Source organism: Heloderma suspectum, chromosome 7 (assembly GCF_057233095.1).
Source record: "Heloderma suspectum isolate Gila_16-S chromosome 7, 16-S_ref, whole genome shotgun sequence".
Lineage (NCBI taxonomy): Eukaryota > Metazoa > Chordata > Lepidosauria > Squamata > Helodermatidae > Heloderma > Heloderma suspectum.
In genome coordinates this window covers 117,717,127-117,738,059 of record NC_139464.1, presented here as the reverse complement: position 1 = coordinate 117,738,059, position 20,933 = coordinate 117,717,127, and the positions used below count along the sequence as shown (strand labels likewise).

Below are 20,933 nucleotides of genomic sequence, written 5' to 3'. Positions count from 1 at the left end.
CTATCAAGGCCCTGAAGGCCACACACACAAATTAAAGATCAGCATTCAGAGCTTCATGAACCAAGCAGTTTTTCATGCTGGAAAGTGCTAAGGAATGCATATGTGGATAGGATTGGCAAGCTTAAAGTTCAATGCACAGCAGGGTCTGTGAAGGATTGCCAAGTAATATATCATCTGCATCTACTTCAGAAGTTATCCATCAGTAGTCATACTATCAACAGCCCTTTGTAACATTAATACAGCCATCTAGACCTTTGTAGCACTGGATATCTGCCTTTATGGCTGCAGAAACAACGTTTACTCACCCTTTATCTATGTGAGATTGTAAAGACCAAGGAGACAAGAACAGCAAGAGTCGGCAACAAGAATGGAATAGTTTTCAGCAATAACTCCAAGAGCTGCATCACACAGCTCTGAATTCAGAAGTTACTAATTGCACTCTGAACTCAGGTTCATATTTCTATTTTCTGCTTTTAAAACACAAGACGTGTCCTGCTGAATCAAACCAACAGTCCATCTAGTCTAACATCCCACTGCCATTAAACTGGGCATCTAGACCTGAAGATGAAGATGATGGTCTCCAGCACCTGGTATTCAGAAGCATACTTCCTCTGAATATGGAGGATCACTTTGGGTATCATGTCTAATATCAGTTTATTTGTCTGAGCCAGTGCCCCTTGTGCAGAACCCACTGTGGTTCTCTCCACGCCAGCTACAAGGGGAAGGGGGAACGGAGCACAGTTTCCTGGCCATGAGTTTGGAGCCCTGCTTCTGACCTCATATCCAGGAAACCAAAGAATCCTATGTCTAGGGGCCATCATATGATTGCTCTCCCAGAGCTTTAATTTCTAAACATGTTCACAGCTCAAAGCAGCTGTAACCATGCTAATGATCTAAAAAAAGAATCCAAGCAACATAAGTGTCTGGGCTTTTGGAGCAAAGCAAGAATGCTTGAACACTTTAGTTATTTAAAAAGAAAGCATTTGTTAGTCATCCTAGGAACAGTTAACATGGCAACTTTTTTAATACAGAAAACTTCACCGTGAGTTAAGAATCCCCTACTGCTATCATGATTATTTGTTCTAACCAACATGAATATAGGCACTGTTAATTTTTCAATGGCAGAAGTCATTTCATAGCCACAAATGAATTACAGGAAAGTTTGTTAGCACATGGAAGAGTTCCCTATAAAATAATGTAAACAGATCTTTTTTTTTTAACCATCATTTCTCATCTCATAACATATAAGTTTGGGGAAAGAAGTAATATCTGAACAAGTTCATATGTCTTGCATATATTTCTTTAAAATGACGAACCTCAGAACCCATTTCAAATTTGTTTGTTTTTTAAATTACATCTCGCTCTCTGCACAAACCCATGTATCTTCAAACTGTTGGGTTTCTGTTTGCTTGTTTTATTTTAAGGAATATAGAATATCTTACCGCCGCCCTGCCTGAGGCTAACTAGACATTCTACTGCTTTTTTCCCCTACAGCAGCCTTCTCCAACCAAACACCCTCCAGATGTGTTAGACTGCAACTCCCATAATTCCCAGCCAATCCAACATATGTGGAGACCATTCGGTTGGGGAAGGCTGCCCTATAGCTTGTATCAGCCTTCCCCAACCTAGTGCTTAACAGATCTGTCTGACTACATCTCCCACCTTCCCCATCCAGCAGAGCCAATGCTGACTGGGGAAGATAAGAGTTGTAGTCCAACACACCTGTAGGTACCAGGTTGGGGAAGGCTGGCTTTTATGAAGCAACCTCTCCCTTTACGAAAAAATTGTCCTGGCAGGTAGCCCAACCTTTGCAACCCAATGCTGAAATTAATCAACTTATAGATCAACAGTACTGATACTGTTTAGTGTTCCCTTTCCATCAGATGCTGTACAAAATGGTCAGCAACACTTCTTCCATTGAGTATCAGAGTATCTGCAGCTGCTGTATTTTCTTGTGCTACATGCTAAAAATAGAATTACCTGAGCTGCAAGTCCACAGGAAGACTAATTAAAGAGTTGGTAAACAGTGCTTCTCCCTGGTGAATAAATCATCAGATAAGAACACTGGCTAACATCCGTGATAATCCATCAGAGTACACATGGCCTTATGGGCCTTTGAATCTATCAAGTCTTACTTATTTAATCATCACCTATTTTCTTTTCGAACAACCTGGCATTAAGGTCACTATATATCAGATTGTTGGATTAAGCAAAAACAACAACAAAGCATTTTCTTCTCTATGGAAGGTGTTAAACACTACACTCTGAGCTATCATGTAAATCAGTATTCTGTTATGAAGATCCATTCATTTTGAATAAGTCAAAATATTGCTCTCTGTTTCTCCGCATATAGGCGTATCGATTTTAAAAGGTTCTCCGCCTGCTACAAATGCATGTCTCACTGGAAGGCTGCACCTTTGTCCTTTTTCATGTGCCAGCTTTGGGTATAAAGAACCATGTTTAGAGGTAGTCTTCTTTTCTTCCAAGTAATGTCTGCAGTGGTTGTGAATTCAGTGATACCCCTATCCTATTTGTTCTGCTATTCACGTCATAAAATCTTCTGTTTCAGGGCATCCCACAGCCATGCAGCTTTGAAGGTTTGTGTCTTTCACGTATCATCCCAAACAAAATGTAACTAAACCAACACTCACCATTCTGCAAAGCAAAGCCCACAGAACTGAGAGTAAACCAATTCTGCTACCGAATGCCCCAACCCAAATCCTGACAACAACAAATTACAAACTCCATAAGGCCAAACAATAACAGTAATGGAAGAAAATGAGTTATAATATTAATGTACTATAATATTAATGTCCCGCCACAATAGGGGAGTTACAAGAATGGCCACTGTCCATTAAAATGTTATGCTGCCTTTAAATAGTTGCAAAGCTGTTCGTCAGTTTTTGCCTTAAAATCTAGGAAGATGTATTATAGTAAAAAAAAAAAAAAAACCTTCCTCAGCAGAGGAGGAAATTCATTTTTTTTACAAGGCAATGCTTTGCTTACAACCTGCAATATTTTCCAAACACAAATAATTAATATGGGGAACAAAATGCTAGAATGGAAGATATACATACAGTGAGCTTTTCTGCATGTCACTTTTTCAAGCCCAGTAGTCAAACTGGAAAGATGTCAGAGAAGTAAGCAATAAACTGCGGGCATCCATCATCTTGTCTTGTAATAAGTAAGTGTAGAACAAACACTCTTGCCATCCTAGCCTGGCAGAAATATTCACATAGCAAATTACAGCTGATCGTAACTATAACCTCTCCCTCTTCTGCCTTTACACATTTACAAGTACTCAAACAGCACAGTGAAATCATTTATGGATCCAGTTTATCAAATGAACCAAAAGCTGCTTCAGGCTGAACTCTTTGAAAGAAATAAAATATAAAAAGATCATTCTGGTCAATGTCTGGCAAATGCTTATAGTTACAGCACAATCCTACATGTGCCCACTCAAAAATAAAACCTGCTGAATTCAAAGGGGCTTATTTCCATTTAAGTGCGTATAGGATTACAACCTTAAAAGGCTGATTTAATATTCTTTTGGTATTCATCGTTTACAAAATAGTGGTTCACAAAAATATTAATACAAAAGAAAGCTTTGCCTACCTCTGTTATGTGCGGCATTGGGTTAAATCCACAGAGATTGCACACTATACTCTTGCATTCCGTACAAGTATTGTAGTTGGGAGGATCCTTAGAACCAACATTTAGATCAGTTTTACAGAGAGGACAAGCTGGTGTTGGCAGTGAAGGCAGAACCATTTCTGGTAGATCAGCACTTTGTTTAGCTTTAACAGCTGGAGACTTGGTATCTTTGGCAGGCAAAGGCTTCTTCTCAGGGTCTGTTTCTTTAACAGTGGAGATGCCTTCAGCTTTGGGTGGCTCCGGTTTTTCTGCTACAAGAGCCTTTGTTTCTTTTTTCATGGGTGTTGCTCTGGGAGGTGGTTGAGCTTGACGGATGTCTTTTTGTGAGATAGGGGCCTGTGCTGGAGGAGGGGGCTGCTTTGAGGGGGACCCAGATGGAGGACCCTGTGGTTGAGCTCCTGGCTGGCCTGCAGTAGAGATTAAATTTGAAGCCTGACTAAAAATTGAAGCACCAAATCCAAAGAGCTTCCCAGTAACTGTTTCTTGAGGGGTTGTTGGCTGTGGTTTGGGGGCATCATTGATGCCTCCTACATTAAGACTGAATCGTCTAGATTGTTCTGGAGTTTTCTGCGGTTGTTGGAACTGAGCTTGTGGCTGGGCTTGGGTGGGTTTCGGGCCTACTGTACCTTGTTGTCCTTTGGGAGCCTGCTTGGCATCTGGCTTAGGATTCATCTGGGGTTGCATTTTCTTAGGGTCTCCTTTCACGTCCATTGGCTCAACTTGCTTTTGTGCCTTAGTATCCAATCCAGGTCCAGGCTGAGAAACAAGTTTGGGATCAGACTTCTGCTGAGACACTTGAGATGAGGTTTTAGTATCTGGAGGAGCAGATTTATCTACAGGTGTAGGTGTGTCTTGAGATGACTTGACAGCTTCTGATCTTTGAGGCTGTACCACTTTCTGTTGAGCCAATGCAGGTTTGAGGCCAGGTGAATCTCGCTTGGTATCTGATGGAGAAGGCGTAGGCCCAGCATCACTTGTGGGTTTTTGAATACTAGATTGTTTTTGCTTATCTTCGACCACTGCAGGCTTGGCGTCGTCAGATTTGGGGGTGGATTCTGTTGGCTGCAATTCAGCAGCAGGAAGCTTTGATTTTGCAGAAGAACTGGGCAGCTGTTTTGTCTGTGTTGATGTTTTTTTGAGATCGGGTAATGGGGTGACATCAGGTTTTAGAGGAACTTCTTTCTTCTGAGTAGGTTGCTGTGGCTGGGAAGGTGGTTTGGTTGCTGGAGTTGGAGCAGGTGTCTTTTGTGTGGATGCAGAGGGCTTTGGGCCAGGACCATGAACAGAAGCTAAGTCACCACCGACAGCTCTTTGCATCTGGCAGTTTAAACAGAGCCATTCTTTAATCTGGATGAATAATAATAATAAAAAAGTTTAAATAGCAAGATAGAATTCCAAACTAAACACTGAACATTTCCAATTGATATGTTCTGGAGGAGAGAGGGGCTCACTTGATCATACCTACTTTCTACCTTTAACATTTACAAATTTACTTCAGCATTAAGATTACCTCCTCCCATAGACATGATCAATACCCATTCATTGGAAAAACCCATGTCTGAAACTCTGGAGAGCTCCTGCCAGTCAGTGTTGATGACACTGGGCTAGATGGGCCAATGCTCTGACTGAGTATAAGGCAGCTTCCCAAGTTCCTATCTATCTATCTATCTATCTATCTATCTATCTATCTATCTATTTATTAAATGTATTAATCGTTCATCTGGCTGGTCACCCAGCCACTCTGGGCTATGTACAACAATAAAACAGTTAAAACAATAAAATTCTACATTAAAAACATCATAAAAAATACCCTAACCCACCCCAAATGCCTGCCTGAACAACCACATTTTTAATGCACAGCGGAAGCTCATTAAAGAGGGGGCTCCTGCTTGGCTCCTCCCTCCATCAGGAACAGCTAAACATGCTAAACTTTCCAACCTTGGCTTGGTTAGTGTGATGTCCAACTGGAGAACTCTGGTTTGTCTCTTCCCCAACACACCTAAGTTGTAACCCAAGAACAAACCCTGGACTACAACTCTGGCTTGTCAGGGAGAGAGACAAGCCAGAGTTCCCAGTTTTGATGTTCCATTAAACAAGCTAGGGACAGAGAGTCCCTGACTTGTTTAGCTACTCCCACTTGCAAGAGGACCCAAGCACAAGCGATTGAAACTCTGGGTTTGCATGCAGCTCAGAGTTCGCCTTTATGTGTGGACCCTCCCTAAAGCTTTGTATGAAATCTAACATAAAGTTTGTTGAAATATTCTATACATATTAAAACAAATACTTAAAAATTCCTTTACCTACAGAACTCTATGTGGTCATGTTATATATCTGATTATTAGCCACAGTCACAATTATCTATATCTAGCATAGCTGACATAGGAGATAAAATCTAACTTAACGTCCTAGACCTAAACCCATTTATAATTTCGTTGAAGTTCAGAGCCAATTCCAGTAACTGGCACCAGCGTGGCACCAGCTACTCACTCACTATATGGTGCTGTATGTGCAGACAATCATGCAGAAGCCTGCGCATGTGGAAGCCTTGCACCCAGAACTCTGTGCATGCTGCCGGACACAATCTAGCAACAGTGCAAAAGCTGGTTTGAAACTCAACATTAAAAAAACTAAGATCATGGCATCTGGCCCCATCACTTCCTGGCATATAGAAGGGGAAGAAATGGAAGCAGTGACAGATTTTATTTTCTTGGGCTCCAAGATCACCGCAGACGGTGACTGTAGCCATGAAATTAAAAGATGCTTGCTCCTTGGGAGGAAAGCTATGGCAAACCTAGACAGCAGAGTAAGAAGCAGAGACATCACCTTGCCGACAAAGGTTTGTATAATCAAAGTTATGGTTTTCCCAGTAGTAACGTATGGCTGTGAGAGCAGGACTATAAGGAAGGCCAAGCGCCGAGGAATTGATGCTTTCGAACTGTGGTGCTGGAGAAGACTCTTACGAGTGCCCTGGACTGCAAGGAGGTCAAATCAGTTCATCCTAAAGGAAATCCACCCTGACTGCTCATTGGAAGGACAGATACTGAAGCTGAAGTTCAAATATTTTGGCCACCTAATGCGAAGAGAAAACTCCCTGGAAAAGACCCTGATGCTGGGAAAGATTGAAGGCAAAAGGAGAAGGGGACGACAGAGGATGAGATGGCTAGATAGTATCACCATTGCAATGAATATGAACTTGAGCACGCTCCGGGAGAGAGCGGAGGACAGGAAGGCCTGGCGTGCTATGGTCCACGGGGTCACAAAGAGTTGGACATGACTTAACGGCTGAACAACAAGAACAGCTTAACCCTCAGTGCAGAATCAAATGACATATCAATCTAAATGCATAACTTGCAACTGGAAATAAGTGTGAGGAGCAACTGATACACTTGGATGTAGTCTGGAGCAGCAGCACTTACTTCGAAGTCAAGTGAAACCTTCTTGCGGTGATTTTACTATACCACAAGCAAAAATGTGAATCGGGTCTAACCATGTGTTTACGTGTGCCAAACCAACTCACAATCAAATTAAAGTGGAGATGGCCCGAAACGGACTTTGTGCGGCTCGACTGCACTTCGAGACATGCCTGCTCCATGTTTGCAAACTACACGTAACAGGAAAGTAACTCCAGTTCTTGCCCTGCCCTGTTATTATGTATGACTTCACTATTAGCACCAACTCATAAGATGAGTAACTGGTGTGGGCCATTTGGCCAGGTCCATGCATATTCAGTGATTGCGCCGTCTTATGTCCAAATCAATTTTTACCATGCAGTTAAAGCTATACCCACGGCCTGAAAACAACACAAATACACAAAAGCACTAATCTGACAATATGCAAGTCTTATCAAGGGCTTTTTTTCTAATTTTTTAAACTGTTAAAAAGTTTAACATCCACATGTTGATGTCTGGTGCTCTGACTCTTTGTAGAGGGAAATATGTAGGCCGCAATTTTAGTATCTTACAAATATTATAAAGAAAAAAGAGTATTATTAATCAAAAAATGTGTAATTTCCTCACACATTACACATGTGTGTTCATACCTTTCGCTGTCTATTATTACTACTGGAAGGGAGATAAATAAAATGTACTTGCCAGGTATTTGCCTGAGCATGAATGTACTATTGATCTACATATAGAGCATTCAATATTTCAGATATTTACAAGAAATATCACATTTCCCTTATGGAAGGCAAGAGTCCTTGTAATCCCCTGTCATTAAGGCCATTAGCAAAAAAGAATGAAATCTGTCACAGTCTTCTACTTTGGGTAAGCATTGCCCTGAGAATCTTCGTTTATCTTCGTTCTCTGTCACACACACACACACACACACACACACACACACACACACAAATAAAAAGGGGGAGATTCTCCTTTGCAATCTGACAACATGACAAGGAAAGCAGTACATGGAGAATTAATCACTATTGCAACTATCAAACTATAGGCTGGTTATAGGGTGGCCATGTATCCCCTTTAGCAAAGGACAGTCCTCTATTTGAAGGGCTGTCATAGGGCCGTCCTCGGTTTGAAGACATCCTTTATGTGACGGGCTGTTCTGTCCCATTCCAGTTTAAAGATAAAGGACCATTAAGAACTCTTGGCTATCAACACTTCTCACCTGAACAGCACAATGAGCAAGCAGGGACGTCACAGGCCATTTGGTCCTAGTCTTTCATACTGTGGTGAAGCGTACTGTATTTCTATTTAAATTATAATAATTATTTCTAAACACACACACACACACAAATATTATGCAAATCAGTGTCTTCCCCTTTGTCCTTTTTTTTCTTTTTTGGTGACGCATTTCCTCTGTTTTTGGCCACCCTACTTTGTAACTGGTTAGTAGCAGTTGCCTCTGGCTGGCACCTGGGTCTCAGAAACTCCTCCTAGCCTCATGAAAGGCTCACTGAACTTTCCTGGGATAGAAAGCGTTTTGCACTGCAATATAGCTGCTTTTGCCCATCGACCCAGCCAGAGGAAGGGCAGCGGTGATGGTTCGTTTCAACTGGGGCTCCATTCTGCCAGCCATTTGGAAGGCTAATATTAGTATTCTTTTTATTGTAGTTATTCTTTTTATTATTTTACTGTTATTTCTATATGATAATAGTTATTTCTAAACTTGTATCTATACATCTAAATTACTATATGCAAATTATATGCAGATTGCTATCCTCTTTTGTTCTCTTCTGTTGGTGGCACGTGTCCTCTTTTTTGGCAATTCATAAGCGACCACCCTATCCAGTTATGTGACATAGCTATCAAACGTCCTGCTATCTCACATATCCACAGTATTTATCAATGACAAACAAGCGCATTATTTGCCATAGATCAGCAAGGTTTCCAATTTCCAATAATTTAACAACAGTGACAACAAAAAAGTCTCTTAAATTAGGCTGTTGAAAGCCAAGAAAGCTTAGCGGGAAACAGATTTGTGTGTGAAAGGATTTGTGTGCAAACTCCAATTCTGGTGCTGAAAACGAATTCCTGGACTCAGCATGCGCTTAGAGACATCTCGTTTGGCAATTCTACGTTCACCCTTCTGAGTCAGTATTTTGTACCTGGCTCTGGTAGTTGGATCATGGGATTCTAGTGAAAAAAAGTAGATCACATAAGCCTAAAATCTGCCAACTCCTGATCTACGGTACTGTTTCCGCCACAGTGCAACTGAGTAAGGCCGTGATGATGAAATTGAGCTATACGTATTCATCCCAAGTTCAATCAGTCTCTAGATTTGAGCAAGGATGGAGATTTCTCAAGTAGCATTAGAAATACCCCAGAGACTACAGAAGCACATTTTTCTTTCCATTGGTTCTTAAGACATGTCTAGGAAAATGGTTTAAGATTATAACCTGAGAACAAATTGACATATTTATCAGAGGTGCATGAAATATCTCCCAGCTGAATGCAAGACTGCACATCCTCCGGCTACTTCACTTCCCATATTTGAAGGCCTTGCATAGGGGACAATTATATGAGAAACACCTCTAGGATACTGTCGAACACTATACAGTCTAACTGCAACAGTAAAAGTTGTATGCATGCCAATTTTTTTAATTACTGCATGACTTTATAGTAAAAAGTACAAAAAAGAGAAAAATTCCAAAACAGCACAATGCATTTAGGATTAAATAGAGGTTTATCATCTGTGCTGCAGCCAAGAAGAGGAATAATATTACTGGGATTTGAGAGAAGATTAACCTGTCTGACCAAAAACAGAATCAGCTACATTTCCTGACAGTGATTACCTAAAAAACATCTGAAATCACATGACCTTGCTGTAGTAGTAAGTTATAGTTGCCAGGCAATCAGGATACTGGCACTGATGTGTGACTGTCGTTGCTGTTTTTAGGAGCCATGCTGCTTGGGGAATGCTGGGAACTGTAGGACCTTTTTCTGTCTAAATATGCATAGGATTGTGACCTTAGTGACAGATTTAATATATGATTTACTTGTGTGAAAAACTTGGTGAGGGTATTTTAGGCATGGGACCCTTTAGAAGACTTCCTGTTCAAAATAACGAACTGACAAAATGGGAAGTAAACAATGCCCAAGGCAAAAGGAGAAGGGGACGGCAGAGGATGAGATGGCTAGATAGCATCACCGATGCAACGAATATGAACTTGAGCACACTCCGGGAGACAGCAGAGGACAGGAAGGCCTGGTGTGCTATGGTCCATGGGGTCACGAAGAGTCGGACATGACTTAACGACTGAACAAAAACACATTTGTACATTGGATAGTAATAATCTACTTGGCTTTTGGAAGGGATAACTGTGTGTTTTGGGGGGAGGGGGGATTGGAATAGGAAGCAGTGACAATATAGCGACACATTTTAGAAGACTCCTGGCTTGAAGGGAAGGATGAGATTACCATTTCTTCCAAACGAAAGGTGCCTAGGCTTCAAGCAGAAATAATTAATCATGTTGCGGTATTTCATAAAGGATTTTGTAAGGGTCTCCATTTCTCAATATAACACGAAGCTATCTTTGTGATTACAGCTGCTGAAAGAAATGTGGCTACAGCCACAGATGTTGCTGCTCACACCCACTAACTCCATGTTCAGCTTCGTTCAAACAAACTTTTCTCCACTGTGTACATGGCCGTGCAGAGAACACTGACAGCATGAACTGGCCATCTGGCATGCATGGATCCCGGGAAGGCTTCCTGACTATACAGCCGCAGTTAAATAAGCAGGGCGACAATATGCAGCCTTGTCGTACTCCTTTCCCAATTTAGAACCAATCGGTTGTTCCATGTCTGGTTCTTACTGTTGCTTCTTGGCCCTCGTACAGGTTTCTTAGGAGACAGGTAAGGTGGTCTGGTACTCCCATCTCTTTCAGAATTTGCCACACTTTGTTGTGATCCACACAAAGGCTTTAGTATAGTCAAAGAAACAGAAATAGACGTTTTTCTGGAATTCTCTTGCTTTCTCCGTGATCCAGCGAATGTTGGCAATTTGATCTCTGGTTCCTTTGCCTCTTCGAAACCCAGTTTGTAATTCCAGTAGTTCTCGGTTCACATACTGCTGAAGCCTAGCCTGTAGGATTTTGAGCATAACCTTGCTGGCATGTGATATGAGCGCAATTGTACGGTAGTTTGAACACTCTTTGGCATTGTCCTTCTTTGGAATTGGAATGTAAACTGACATTTCCAGGCTTGTGGCCACTGTTGAGTGTTCCAAATTTGTTGGCATATTGAGTGCAGCACTTTAACAGCATCATCTTTTAGGATTTTAAATAGCTCGGCTGGAATACTGTCATTTCCGCTAGCTTTGTTGTTAGTAATGCTTCCTAAGGCCCACTTGACTTCACTCTCGAGGATGTCCGGCTCACGTTCAGTGACCGCACTATCATGGCTATCAGGGACATTCAGATCTTTCCTGTATAGTTCTTCTGTGTATTCTGTCCACCTCTTCTTACTGTTAGGTCCCTGCCTTCTTTGTCCTTTATCATGCCCGTTTTTGCACAAAACTTTCCCTTGAGATCTCCGATTTTCTTGAAGAGATCTCTACTCTTTCCCATTCTGTTGTTTTCCTCGATTTCTTTGCATTGTTCATTTAAGAAGGCCTTCTTGTCTCTCCTTGCTATTCTCTGGAAATCTGCATTCAGTTGGATATATCTTCCCCTTTCTCCCTTGCTTTTCACTTCCCTTCTTTCCTCAGCTACTTGTAAAGCCTCATCAGACAGCCGCTTGGCTTTCTTGCATTTCTTTTTCTTTGAGATGGATTTCGTTGCTGCCTCCTGAACAATGTTACGGACCTCCATCCATAGTTCCTCAGGCACTCTATCAGGTCTAATCCCTTAAATTTATTCCTCACTTCCACTGTATATTCATAAGGGATATGATTGAGGTCATACCTGAATGTTTTAGTGGTTTTCCCTATGTTCTTCAATTTAAGCTGAAATTTTGCAATAAGAAGCTCATGATCTGAGCCACAGTCAGCTCCAGGTCTTGTTTTGACTGACTGTATGGAGCTTCTCCATCTTTGGCTGCAAAGTACATAATCAATATGATTTCGATACTGATCATCTGGTGATATCCATGTGTACAGTCGCCTCTTGTGCTGTTGGAAAAAGAGTGTTTGCTATGATCAGCGTGTTCTCTTGGCAAAACTCTATTAGCCTTTGTCCTGCTTCATTTTGTACACCAAGGCCATGCTTGCCTGTTTCCCTGGTTATTTCTTGACTTCCTACTTTAGCATTCCAATCCCTTATGATGAAAAGGACATCTTTTTTTGGTGTTAGTTCTAGAAGGTGTTGTAGGTCTTCATAGAACCGATCAACCTCAGCTTCTTCGGCATCAGTGGTTGGGGCATAGATTTGAATTACTGTGATGCTGAATGGTTTCCCTTGGATTTGTACTGAGATCATTCTATCATTTTTGAGATTGTACCCCAGTACTGCTTTTCCCACCCTTTTATTGACTATGAGTGCTACTCCATTTCTTCTAAGGGATTCTTGCCCACAGTAGTAGATACGATGGTCACCTGAATTAAATTCGCCCATGCTTGTCCATTTTAGTTCGCTGATTCCCAACATGTCAATGTTCAATCTCGCCATCTCATGTTTGACCACCTCCAGCTTACCTTGATTCATTGACCTTCCTAAACAATATTGTTCTTCACAGCATTGGACTTCCTTTTCACCACCAGACACATCCACAGCTGAGTGTCTTTTCGGCTTTGGCCCAGCCGCTTCACTCTTTCTGGCGCTACTTGGAAATTCCCTCTGCTCTTCCCCAGTAGTATATTGAACACCTTCTGACCTGAGGGGCTCATCTTCCGGCATCCTATCTTTTAGCCTTGTGATATGTTCCATGGGGTTTTCTTGGCAAGAATACTGGAGTGAGTTGCAATTTCCTTCTCCAGTGGACCACATTTTGTCAGAACTCTCCGCCATGACCTGTCCGTCTCGGGTGGCCCCGCACAGCATAGCTTATGGCTTCACTGAGTTACGCAAGCCCCTTCACCACAACAAGGCAGTGATCCATGAAGGGGTTAGCTTTGTGTAACAATTGTTAACTCTGCAGTGGAATGTGCATCAAAACACACCACCATATGAGCACTTATCCAGCTGGTTTAAAGGTGCACAGATGAGCATTATGATGCACATATTAGATGAAATTCTGCACTGTATACACACCTTAAAGACAGGTATTACAGATTGCTGGATTGCTGGATCAGGAGCCAGACAATGAATTGCAATACCCAGGGATTCATCTGAACTAATCTAGCCAGACCCCAGACCTGGAACTTGTTTTCAATACCAGGGCATGCAGCTCCCATAGCATGCATTAGCCGGGACTATGTTTACCTGTACCTGCAAGCTGACTATATAAGAGCATGTTTTAATTATATCATCAGTGACCACCAATATCTATTCCCCATGAATCCAGGATTAGAGATACAGACATCTAACACAGGGGACATATCTCAGCTATTACTGAGATCTGATATTCCTTATTTTCCAAACAGTAAAGCTGTTGTGATGAAAAGAGACAGACAAAGGCCTGTGATGAACACGTTGTTGTTGCTCCTGTTTTGCTTGATTTTATATTTCAATATTTTGTTATAGACAAGACAGACATTATCAGCACAGAGACTCCCTATAAAGAGACGTTGCCCGTTTTCATTTATTTTTCTATAAAAACTCACTATGTTTCTTTCATACACTAATCCTAAATCCACTTATATACAAGCAAGTCCCGATGATTTCAGTGGAGCTTTCTTCAAAGCATTCTTATGATCAGAGATTCATTTTAGTGCTGCACTCTGTTTCCAACCATGGCTAATTAACAGAGTTGTCATGTCTGTTTCTGGTCCGGCTCCTAAGCTTTTAACTGCAGCCTGACATTCAGAATTTAAGTGAAGCTTTTTTCCTATCACTGCATCCCCATCTGCATGTCAGTAAAAGTGGATAAACAATCCATGGCTTGTATTAGATTGGTTCAGAAATAAGCCAATGCATTGTTCTAAAAACTGGGAAATAGCTTGGCTCAACCAAATGCAGCCTGGCCAAATCCACTCCACTCAACCCCCTTCCATCACACTCCCCCTACCAAAGGTAGCGTGGGGGGGGGGGCTTTACTACCTAAAGTAGTAAATTTGTACCTAGTAAATTTGTAAAGTAGTAAATTTGTACCTAGGAATGTACAAAACTCACTTACCTTTTCGCAGGGGTGATTCGCGGTGGGGGGGAGGCGCTCCACACCTCCTCCCAAAATCCTAACCTGGCCGGCTCCGCTCCATGGCAACTCCGCAGAGCCATCGACCGGGTGCATGAGCAGGTGTCTGGAGCCTGTGGCCGCCATCTGCATTCCTGTTTTTGGCTGTGATAGGCTACGTAAATATTTACATAGCCTATCAGAGCGAAGGACAGGGACGTAAATCGCAGCCGCTATGCCATTTGCACCCATTTTTTTACTGTGATAGGCTACGTAAATATTTACGTAGCCTATCACGGCAAAAAACAAACAAACCAGGGATGCAAATGGCGGCGGCTACGGCAGCCATTTGTGTTCCCTTTTTTTGCCGTGATAGGCTACATAAATACTTACGTAGCCTATCATGGCCTCCACGGGGACGCAAATGGCATCCCTGCGTTAGCCATGATAGGCTACATAAGTATTTACGTAGCCTATCACGGCCTAAATGGGGAAGTGAATGGCGGCTGCAGACGCGGCCGCCATTCGCAAAGCAGCGCGAACGGCACCAGGTAAGTGCTCCATTTCGCGCGCCTTTCGCAGGGTGGTGGGGCAGGGGGCTTCCTTCTCCCACGGATTTTGGAGGGCCGAATGCACTGGCATTCGGCTTCACTGAGATCCATGGCAGAATTCTCTGACATCCCTACTTTAACCCCCATTCACATAGCAGGGGTTGGCTGGTGATACACAGTTGCAGATAGAGGGAAGGAGAGACATCTCTCTCCCCTTTCCATTGCTGGTTCCTGGAGGGCAGAAGACCCTGGGAAATGTCATTTTCTCAAGGCCTAACAAAGCATTGGCTCCTAGCATGCCGCAATACAACACAGCAGGCATCAGAAATGAGAGGAAGGGAGACATCGTCCTTCTTCCCTCTCCCCACAGCTCCTTGCCACCACTGGTCACACCATCCATCCAGATAAGCAGGGTTTAAAGGGAAGGGGAGAGGGTTTGAGGGGGACTTGGAGGGTTGGTAGTGGACTTGAACAGGAATTCTTCTCTGACTTTTATGAAAACCCAAGCTTCAGAAAAATTCAGGGCTTCTAATATTTGCTTCTTCTCTGAGACAAGCAGACAAACTTGTATCTGAGCCCCAGTTCACATTTTGTAGTACACATTTTGCTGACATCTCTACATGCTGCTGGAGACACAGCACCAGAACCAGAACAAAAGTAGTGGCAACCCTACTAGCCAGATATTCCTGGCTAGTATAAAGCCATCCCTTATTTTATCCCCTGCATTTGGCTAAGAAAATATACAGCCAAAGTTAGATTCTCAACTTATGATGACTAACAAGAACCATTGGTATATCTCCAAGATTCCTGGATGGATGTGATCCTCCTCTAACTCTACCATTCAATGTCTGACCAAATGTCTCACTTTTTGAGATATTTCCCCCCTTTAAAATGAAACATAGCTGTCTTAGCTATTGTAGGCAATCTTCACTCACCTGTATGTTGGATCTATCAAATCACGGCCTGAATTTCTAAGTGGTTTGGCAGTGTTTATTTCCTGCACTCCGCTTAGAAACACAGAGTAAGACTCTGGCCAGTTTGGTTTCACACTTCAGGACACAAACCGTCTTAACTAATTATCATGCTACAGTTTCCCCAGTGAATGCTAAGGTCACCATAAGAGATGCAGTACTGATGAAACCTACTAAGGGAAGCAAACTGTAAATATCTTCTACAACATTCCGCTATCAGGTAACGGCCTGCATTGGTGAAGGGCTTCTACAACACCTAAGTCTTTTCCTAAGTAACACAGCCTACTTCATTTCCATGAACTACCAAAAAAAGTGCACTGGGACCCCTAGACATAACAAATACCAAAACGTGAGGTTGCAAAGGCCCACACAACCCCTGGGCAGAAGCTCTGTATGCAGAGGTGTATTCAGGATTGGAGGAGGGGGTCAGGATTGCATTTGTTTGCCCCAGCCCCATGCTGACTCCAATTATGAGGCATTCCAAGTCCTGTCTGCACAGGGCCCTACACTGCATAGGCTCCAAACATACAATCTGTACCTTGCAACAGAGAATGCATAAAAAAGCCTGTACGTGCGGGGGTGTCCATACATAGGACCCTGTACAAGTGGGACTTGGAATAAATGGAACTAGGGGGTGGCAAGGGGGTAGAGCCAACAGGTGCTATCCCACTCAACCTCATGCACACACTAAATTCTGCACAGGGCTACGGACTGAACAGCTTTAATGTCTTTGGTTCCATACAGGAATACAATCAGGTCGTTCATCCCAGAGGACCCTCTGTCCCGCTAGTCCAGTACAATGCCTAATTGTCAGAATCATCTGTAATTCTGGACAAACTTGCCTAATTGTCAGAATCATCGGTAATCTTGCCTAAGAACAAGGGCTGGATCCATCATACATACTCCACCATAGGGGGCCACTATGACGATGCTTGCACAGACTTCTTCCAAGCCAGAACAACAATAATGTTAAGGGAACATCAACTGAACCTCAAAAGTTCCAATCTGGGGACAAGGGGAAAAAGGCGCTGCACATCTCCATGGAGGTTAGACTCTGTAATCAAGGAGAGGGAGAATTGGGGACCTCTATTTGAAAATATTTCATCTTCTTGACAGCACATATATGCATTAACTATATGCGTAGTAATCTGAAATCCAGATTGCTTCTTACATATGTATGCAATCAAGCAATGTTAGTTCTGGTTTTAATGTGATGCATTCCCCTGTGAAATAATATGCCTGCCTAGAGACCGGAGGACTGAAGGAAAGAGAACATTTTCCCATCCAAACTCCAAAATGGAATATACTGAAAGCTGTCAGAATGAAACCTTACAGAATGAAAGAAAACCATTAACAATGGTTAATATCATCATTGTTTCCTTCCACATCTTCTGAATTCTTCAGAATTGCAATTAAGTAGAAATGAAAATGCCATTTCGGCTCCTAGACGCACTTTCTTCGGAATAACTCCCAGTGAAATTAGTGACCTGGTTACACAACATGACAACCCAATCCTCCTATGGTGGATTGTTGTGACGTCCGAACCTGGCTGTCAGGTTTCCTGATCCCCCCAGTATACACGCTCAGGCAATCTGACACTGGACACCCAAATCAGTGAGATTTCTTTCTTGCAGGGAATCCCACGGCAAAAGCTTAATGGTTACACTCTTCAGAAATCATATAGCTGATGGTCAGTAGCTATAGGCTCTATGTAATTCCAGAACAGACCAAAGCTAAACACTACTACCGTGACCGAAATCCTCAGTGTGGTTTCTCCGTTGCCATCTCCACTGTTCTGAACACAAGGGGAGGACTCTGGATTCCTGGGTACCTAACCCAGGCAATCCTTTCATGGGGCTCCAACCCCAGACATGGAAAGGGAATGATTCCTGGAATGAACCTATCAGGCAATCAGGGGATAACTTCTTGAAAGGCCTAAACAACCCACACCCATAGAGAGTCCAGCTTTGAATCTTTTGTTGATAACTCTAGGCTACATGGTCAAGGCCCACCAAGATCAAGGGAAGGGCTTACCCACACATGCAAGGAGTTCCAGGCCACTGCTTTCACACTGGCAACTCCACGCTGCATGACTTCTGGCAGAGGGAAGTCCAAAAGTCGTAGATCAAACCCAGCCTGCCGTACACTGCACTGACTACAAACACAGACACACAATCCACAGCAATGAGAGTTCAAGTCTATGAAAAGCCTCACAGTTCTTTTCATGGCAAGTCCTTCACAATCCAAAGTTCCAGTCCATGTGCAGAGTGCCTCCAAAAGCCCAGGCGATGATGGATCCAAACAGAGAAGGCTTTGGGCAATGAAGATGAGATGTTCCTAGCAAAAGCTCTTCACCTCTGCATCAGCTTAAAAGGGAAGGTGTGACTGTAGGACACTCCCTCCAGATCCCTTGACAGACAAGGGCCTTGAGCCTTTCAGCAAGGCCCCTGTCTACACAGGGCGGCACTGCTCAGCCCTCCAGCAGTGATGTTTCAACCTGGGCGACCCTTCTGCAAACCCCACCTCACCCCTGTCAGGTTCTCACGGGCAGCTTCCAGCCTCCCTGCCTGCCAAGGCCAGACCAGCAGGCGGACAGGGAGTGGGGTGACTCCCCCTGGCTCTGCTCTGGGAACACTGACAGAGAGAAGCTCACGCATACGCTGACACTCCAGAAACTGAATCGGCCCCAGCCCTTCCAGGCTACCTACAATCCAGTCCTGGGTATAACCTACAAGGCCCACTGCAGCACTGAAGCTGGGCCCTGACACTGGCGTGGTTTCCGCAGGGTGGCTTATTTTTCACAAACAAGCCACCCTGAGAACCCATGAGTTGTTGGGTTGTTCAGTGTGGCTTGTCATGACATTCAAACCTGGCAGGGAAGCTTCATCATGAGTTGTCGGCAATGGCTGAAGAACTACCTTGGTAAGAGCAGCAAAACCCCCTGCCGCTCCTTGCAATCTCACGAGTGCTGCTGCCATCTTCCCTCATCCCTTGTGAGTGCCCTCTGCCCCATGCTCCTAAATATCAAGAAGAAAGGACACTGAAGAGTGTCCTGCACACATTCACATTCATTCATTCATTCATTCATTCATTCATTTGGGTCTTGCTCAGTCGTGCACATTCAAAAGTCTGCAACTATAAAATCTGCATGATTCTCCCCTCTACATTACTGCTCTGCCTTGAAATTTGCATATATTTACTGATCCCCCTCCTTGCTCTGCCTTGAAATTTGCATATATTTACTGATCCCCCTCCTTGCTCTGCCTTGAAATTTGCATATATTTACTGATCCCCCTCCTTGCTCTGCCTTGAAATTTGCATATATTTACTGATCCCCCTCCTTGCTGTGCCTTGAAATTTGCATATATTTACTGATCCCCCTCCTTGCTCTGCCATGAAATTTGCATATCTTTACATACTACTCTTTACATACGATTGGTTCAAAATTGGGAAAGGAGTACGACAAGGCTGCATATTGTCACCCTGCTTATTTAACTTATATGCAGAGTACATCATGAGAAACGCTGGGTTGGATGAATCACAGGTCGGAATTAAGATTGCTGGGAGAATTATCAACAACCTCCGATATGCAGACGATACCACCCTAATGGCAGAAAGCGAAGAGGATCTAAAGAGCCTCTTGTTGAGGGTGAAAGAGGAGAGTGCAAAAGCTGGTTTGAAACTCAACATTAAAAAAACTAAGATCATGGCATGTGGCCCCATCACTTGCTGGCATATAGAAGGGGAAGAAATGGAAGCAGTGACAGATTTTACTTTCTTGGGCTCCAAGATCACCGCAGACGGTGACTGTAGCCATGAAATTAAAAGACGCTTGCTCCTTGGGAGGAAAGCTATGGCCAACCTAGACAGCATAGTAAGAAGCAGAGACATCACCTTGCCGACAAAGGTCCGTCTAATCAAAGCTATGGTTTTCCCAGTAGTAATGTATGGCTGTGAGAGCTGGACTATAAGGAAGGCTGAGCGCCGAAGAATTGATGCTTTCGAACTGTGGTGCTGGAGAAGACTCTTACGAGTCCCCTGGACTGCAAGGAGGTCAAATTGGTCCATCCTAAAGGAAATCAACCCTGAGTGCTCATTGGAAGGACAGATACTGAAGCTGAAGCTCCAATATTTTGGCCACCTAATGCGAAGAGAAAACTCTCTGGAAAAGACCCTGATGCTGGGAAAGACTGAAGGCAAAAGGAGAAGGGGACGGCAGAGGATGAGATGGCTAGATAGCATCACGGATGCAATGAATATGAACTTGAGCACGCTCCAGGAGAGAGCGCAGGACAGGAAGGCCTGGCGTACTATGGTCCATGGGGTCACGAAGAGTCGGACACGACTGAACGACTGAACAACAACAACAACATACTACTCTATAACCCATATATAAATCTGACAGCTAACAATGGAGACCGTGGAGGAAAGTGACAAGCACAAAATGTGGCTAGGGGGAGCTGAAAGTGGCTGGCAGCTGCAGGAGAAGTAGCTTTTGGGGTGGGTGTAAGTATGTAAAGCAGCCTTTTTAAAAAAGGTGTTAGCTAGCAAGGCGGAGGGTGAAATTGAGAAGGACATTGACAAGAAAGAATATTGGTATGCTGAGTAGGGATGAAAGAGAATTCCACCACGGACTGAAATGGGATCGAATTCCCTTCAGTCCGTGCCCTGGAATCCTCTGCGGAACGGCACCACGAGGTCCTGCAGAGCCAGCCGTCATGTGACTTTTTTTTCATCATCTGCAAAGAGCCGTGGAATTTTCATAAATAAAAACACAGTGTAGTATATTCCAATAATAAATACATAAGTTTTTTTTAAAAATGAATTGTGCTCGCCGCCTTGTTTGTGGGTGTTCTTTTTATGCTCCGGCATGGTCATTTCAATTTTTTTTTCTTTTTTTAAAACAGCATTGCTTTAAACAAAGAGTTTACTGCTCAGGCACACCTAAGACTGGTAAGCCCCTAGGAAGAGGAAGTGTTTTGGCTGAAAGTAAACGGAGACGGAAGATTTCAATTTTTAAAAAAATATGTAAATATTTATGAAAAATAGTGATGCAAACTCATGGAGATGGCTGGGCGCCGGAATTACAGTTTTCG

At 43.2% G+C, this 20,933-nt stretch overlaps 1 protein-coding gene across 2 annotated transcripts in view; it reads right to left on the bottom strand.

The window, feature by feature from the left end:
• PCLO (piccolo presynaptic cytomatrix protein) overlaps positions 1 to 20,933 on the bottom strand; it is a 424,050-nt gene that overhangs the window by 375,054 nt on the left and 28,063 nt on the right. For both annotated transcript variants that reach the window (XM_084811197.1, XM_084811198.1), the window contains one exon: positions 3,616 to 5,001. In XM_084811197.1, the coding sequence (XP_084667323.1) occupies positions 3,616 to 5,001 (1,386 nt within the window). The remainder of the gene's footprint in view (positions 1 to 3,615; positions 5,002 to 20,933) is intronic.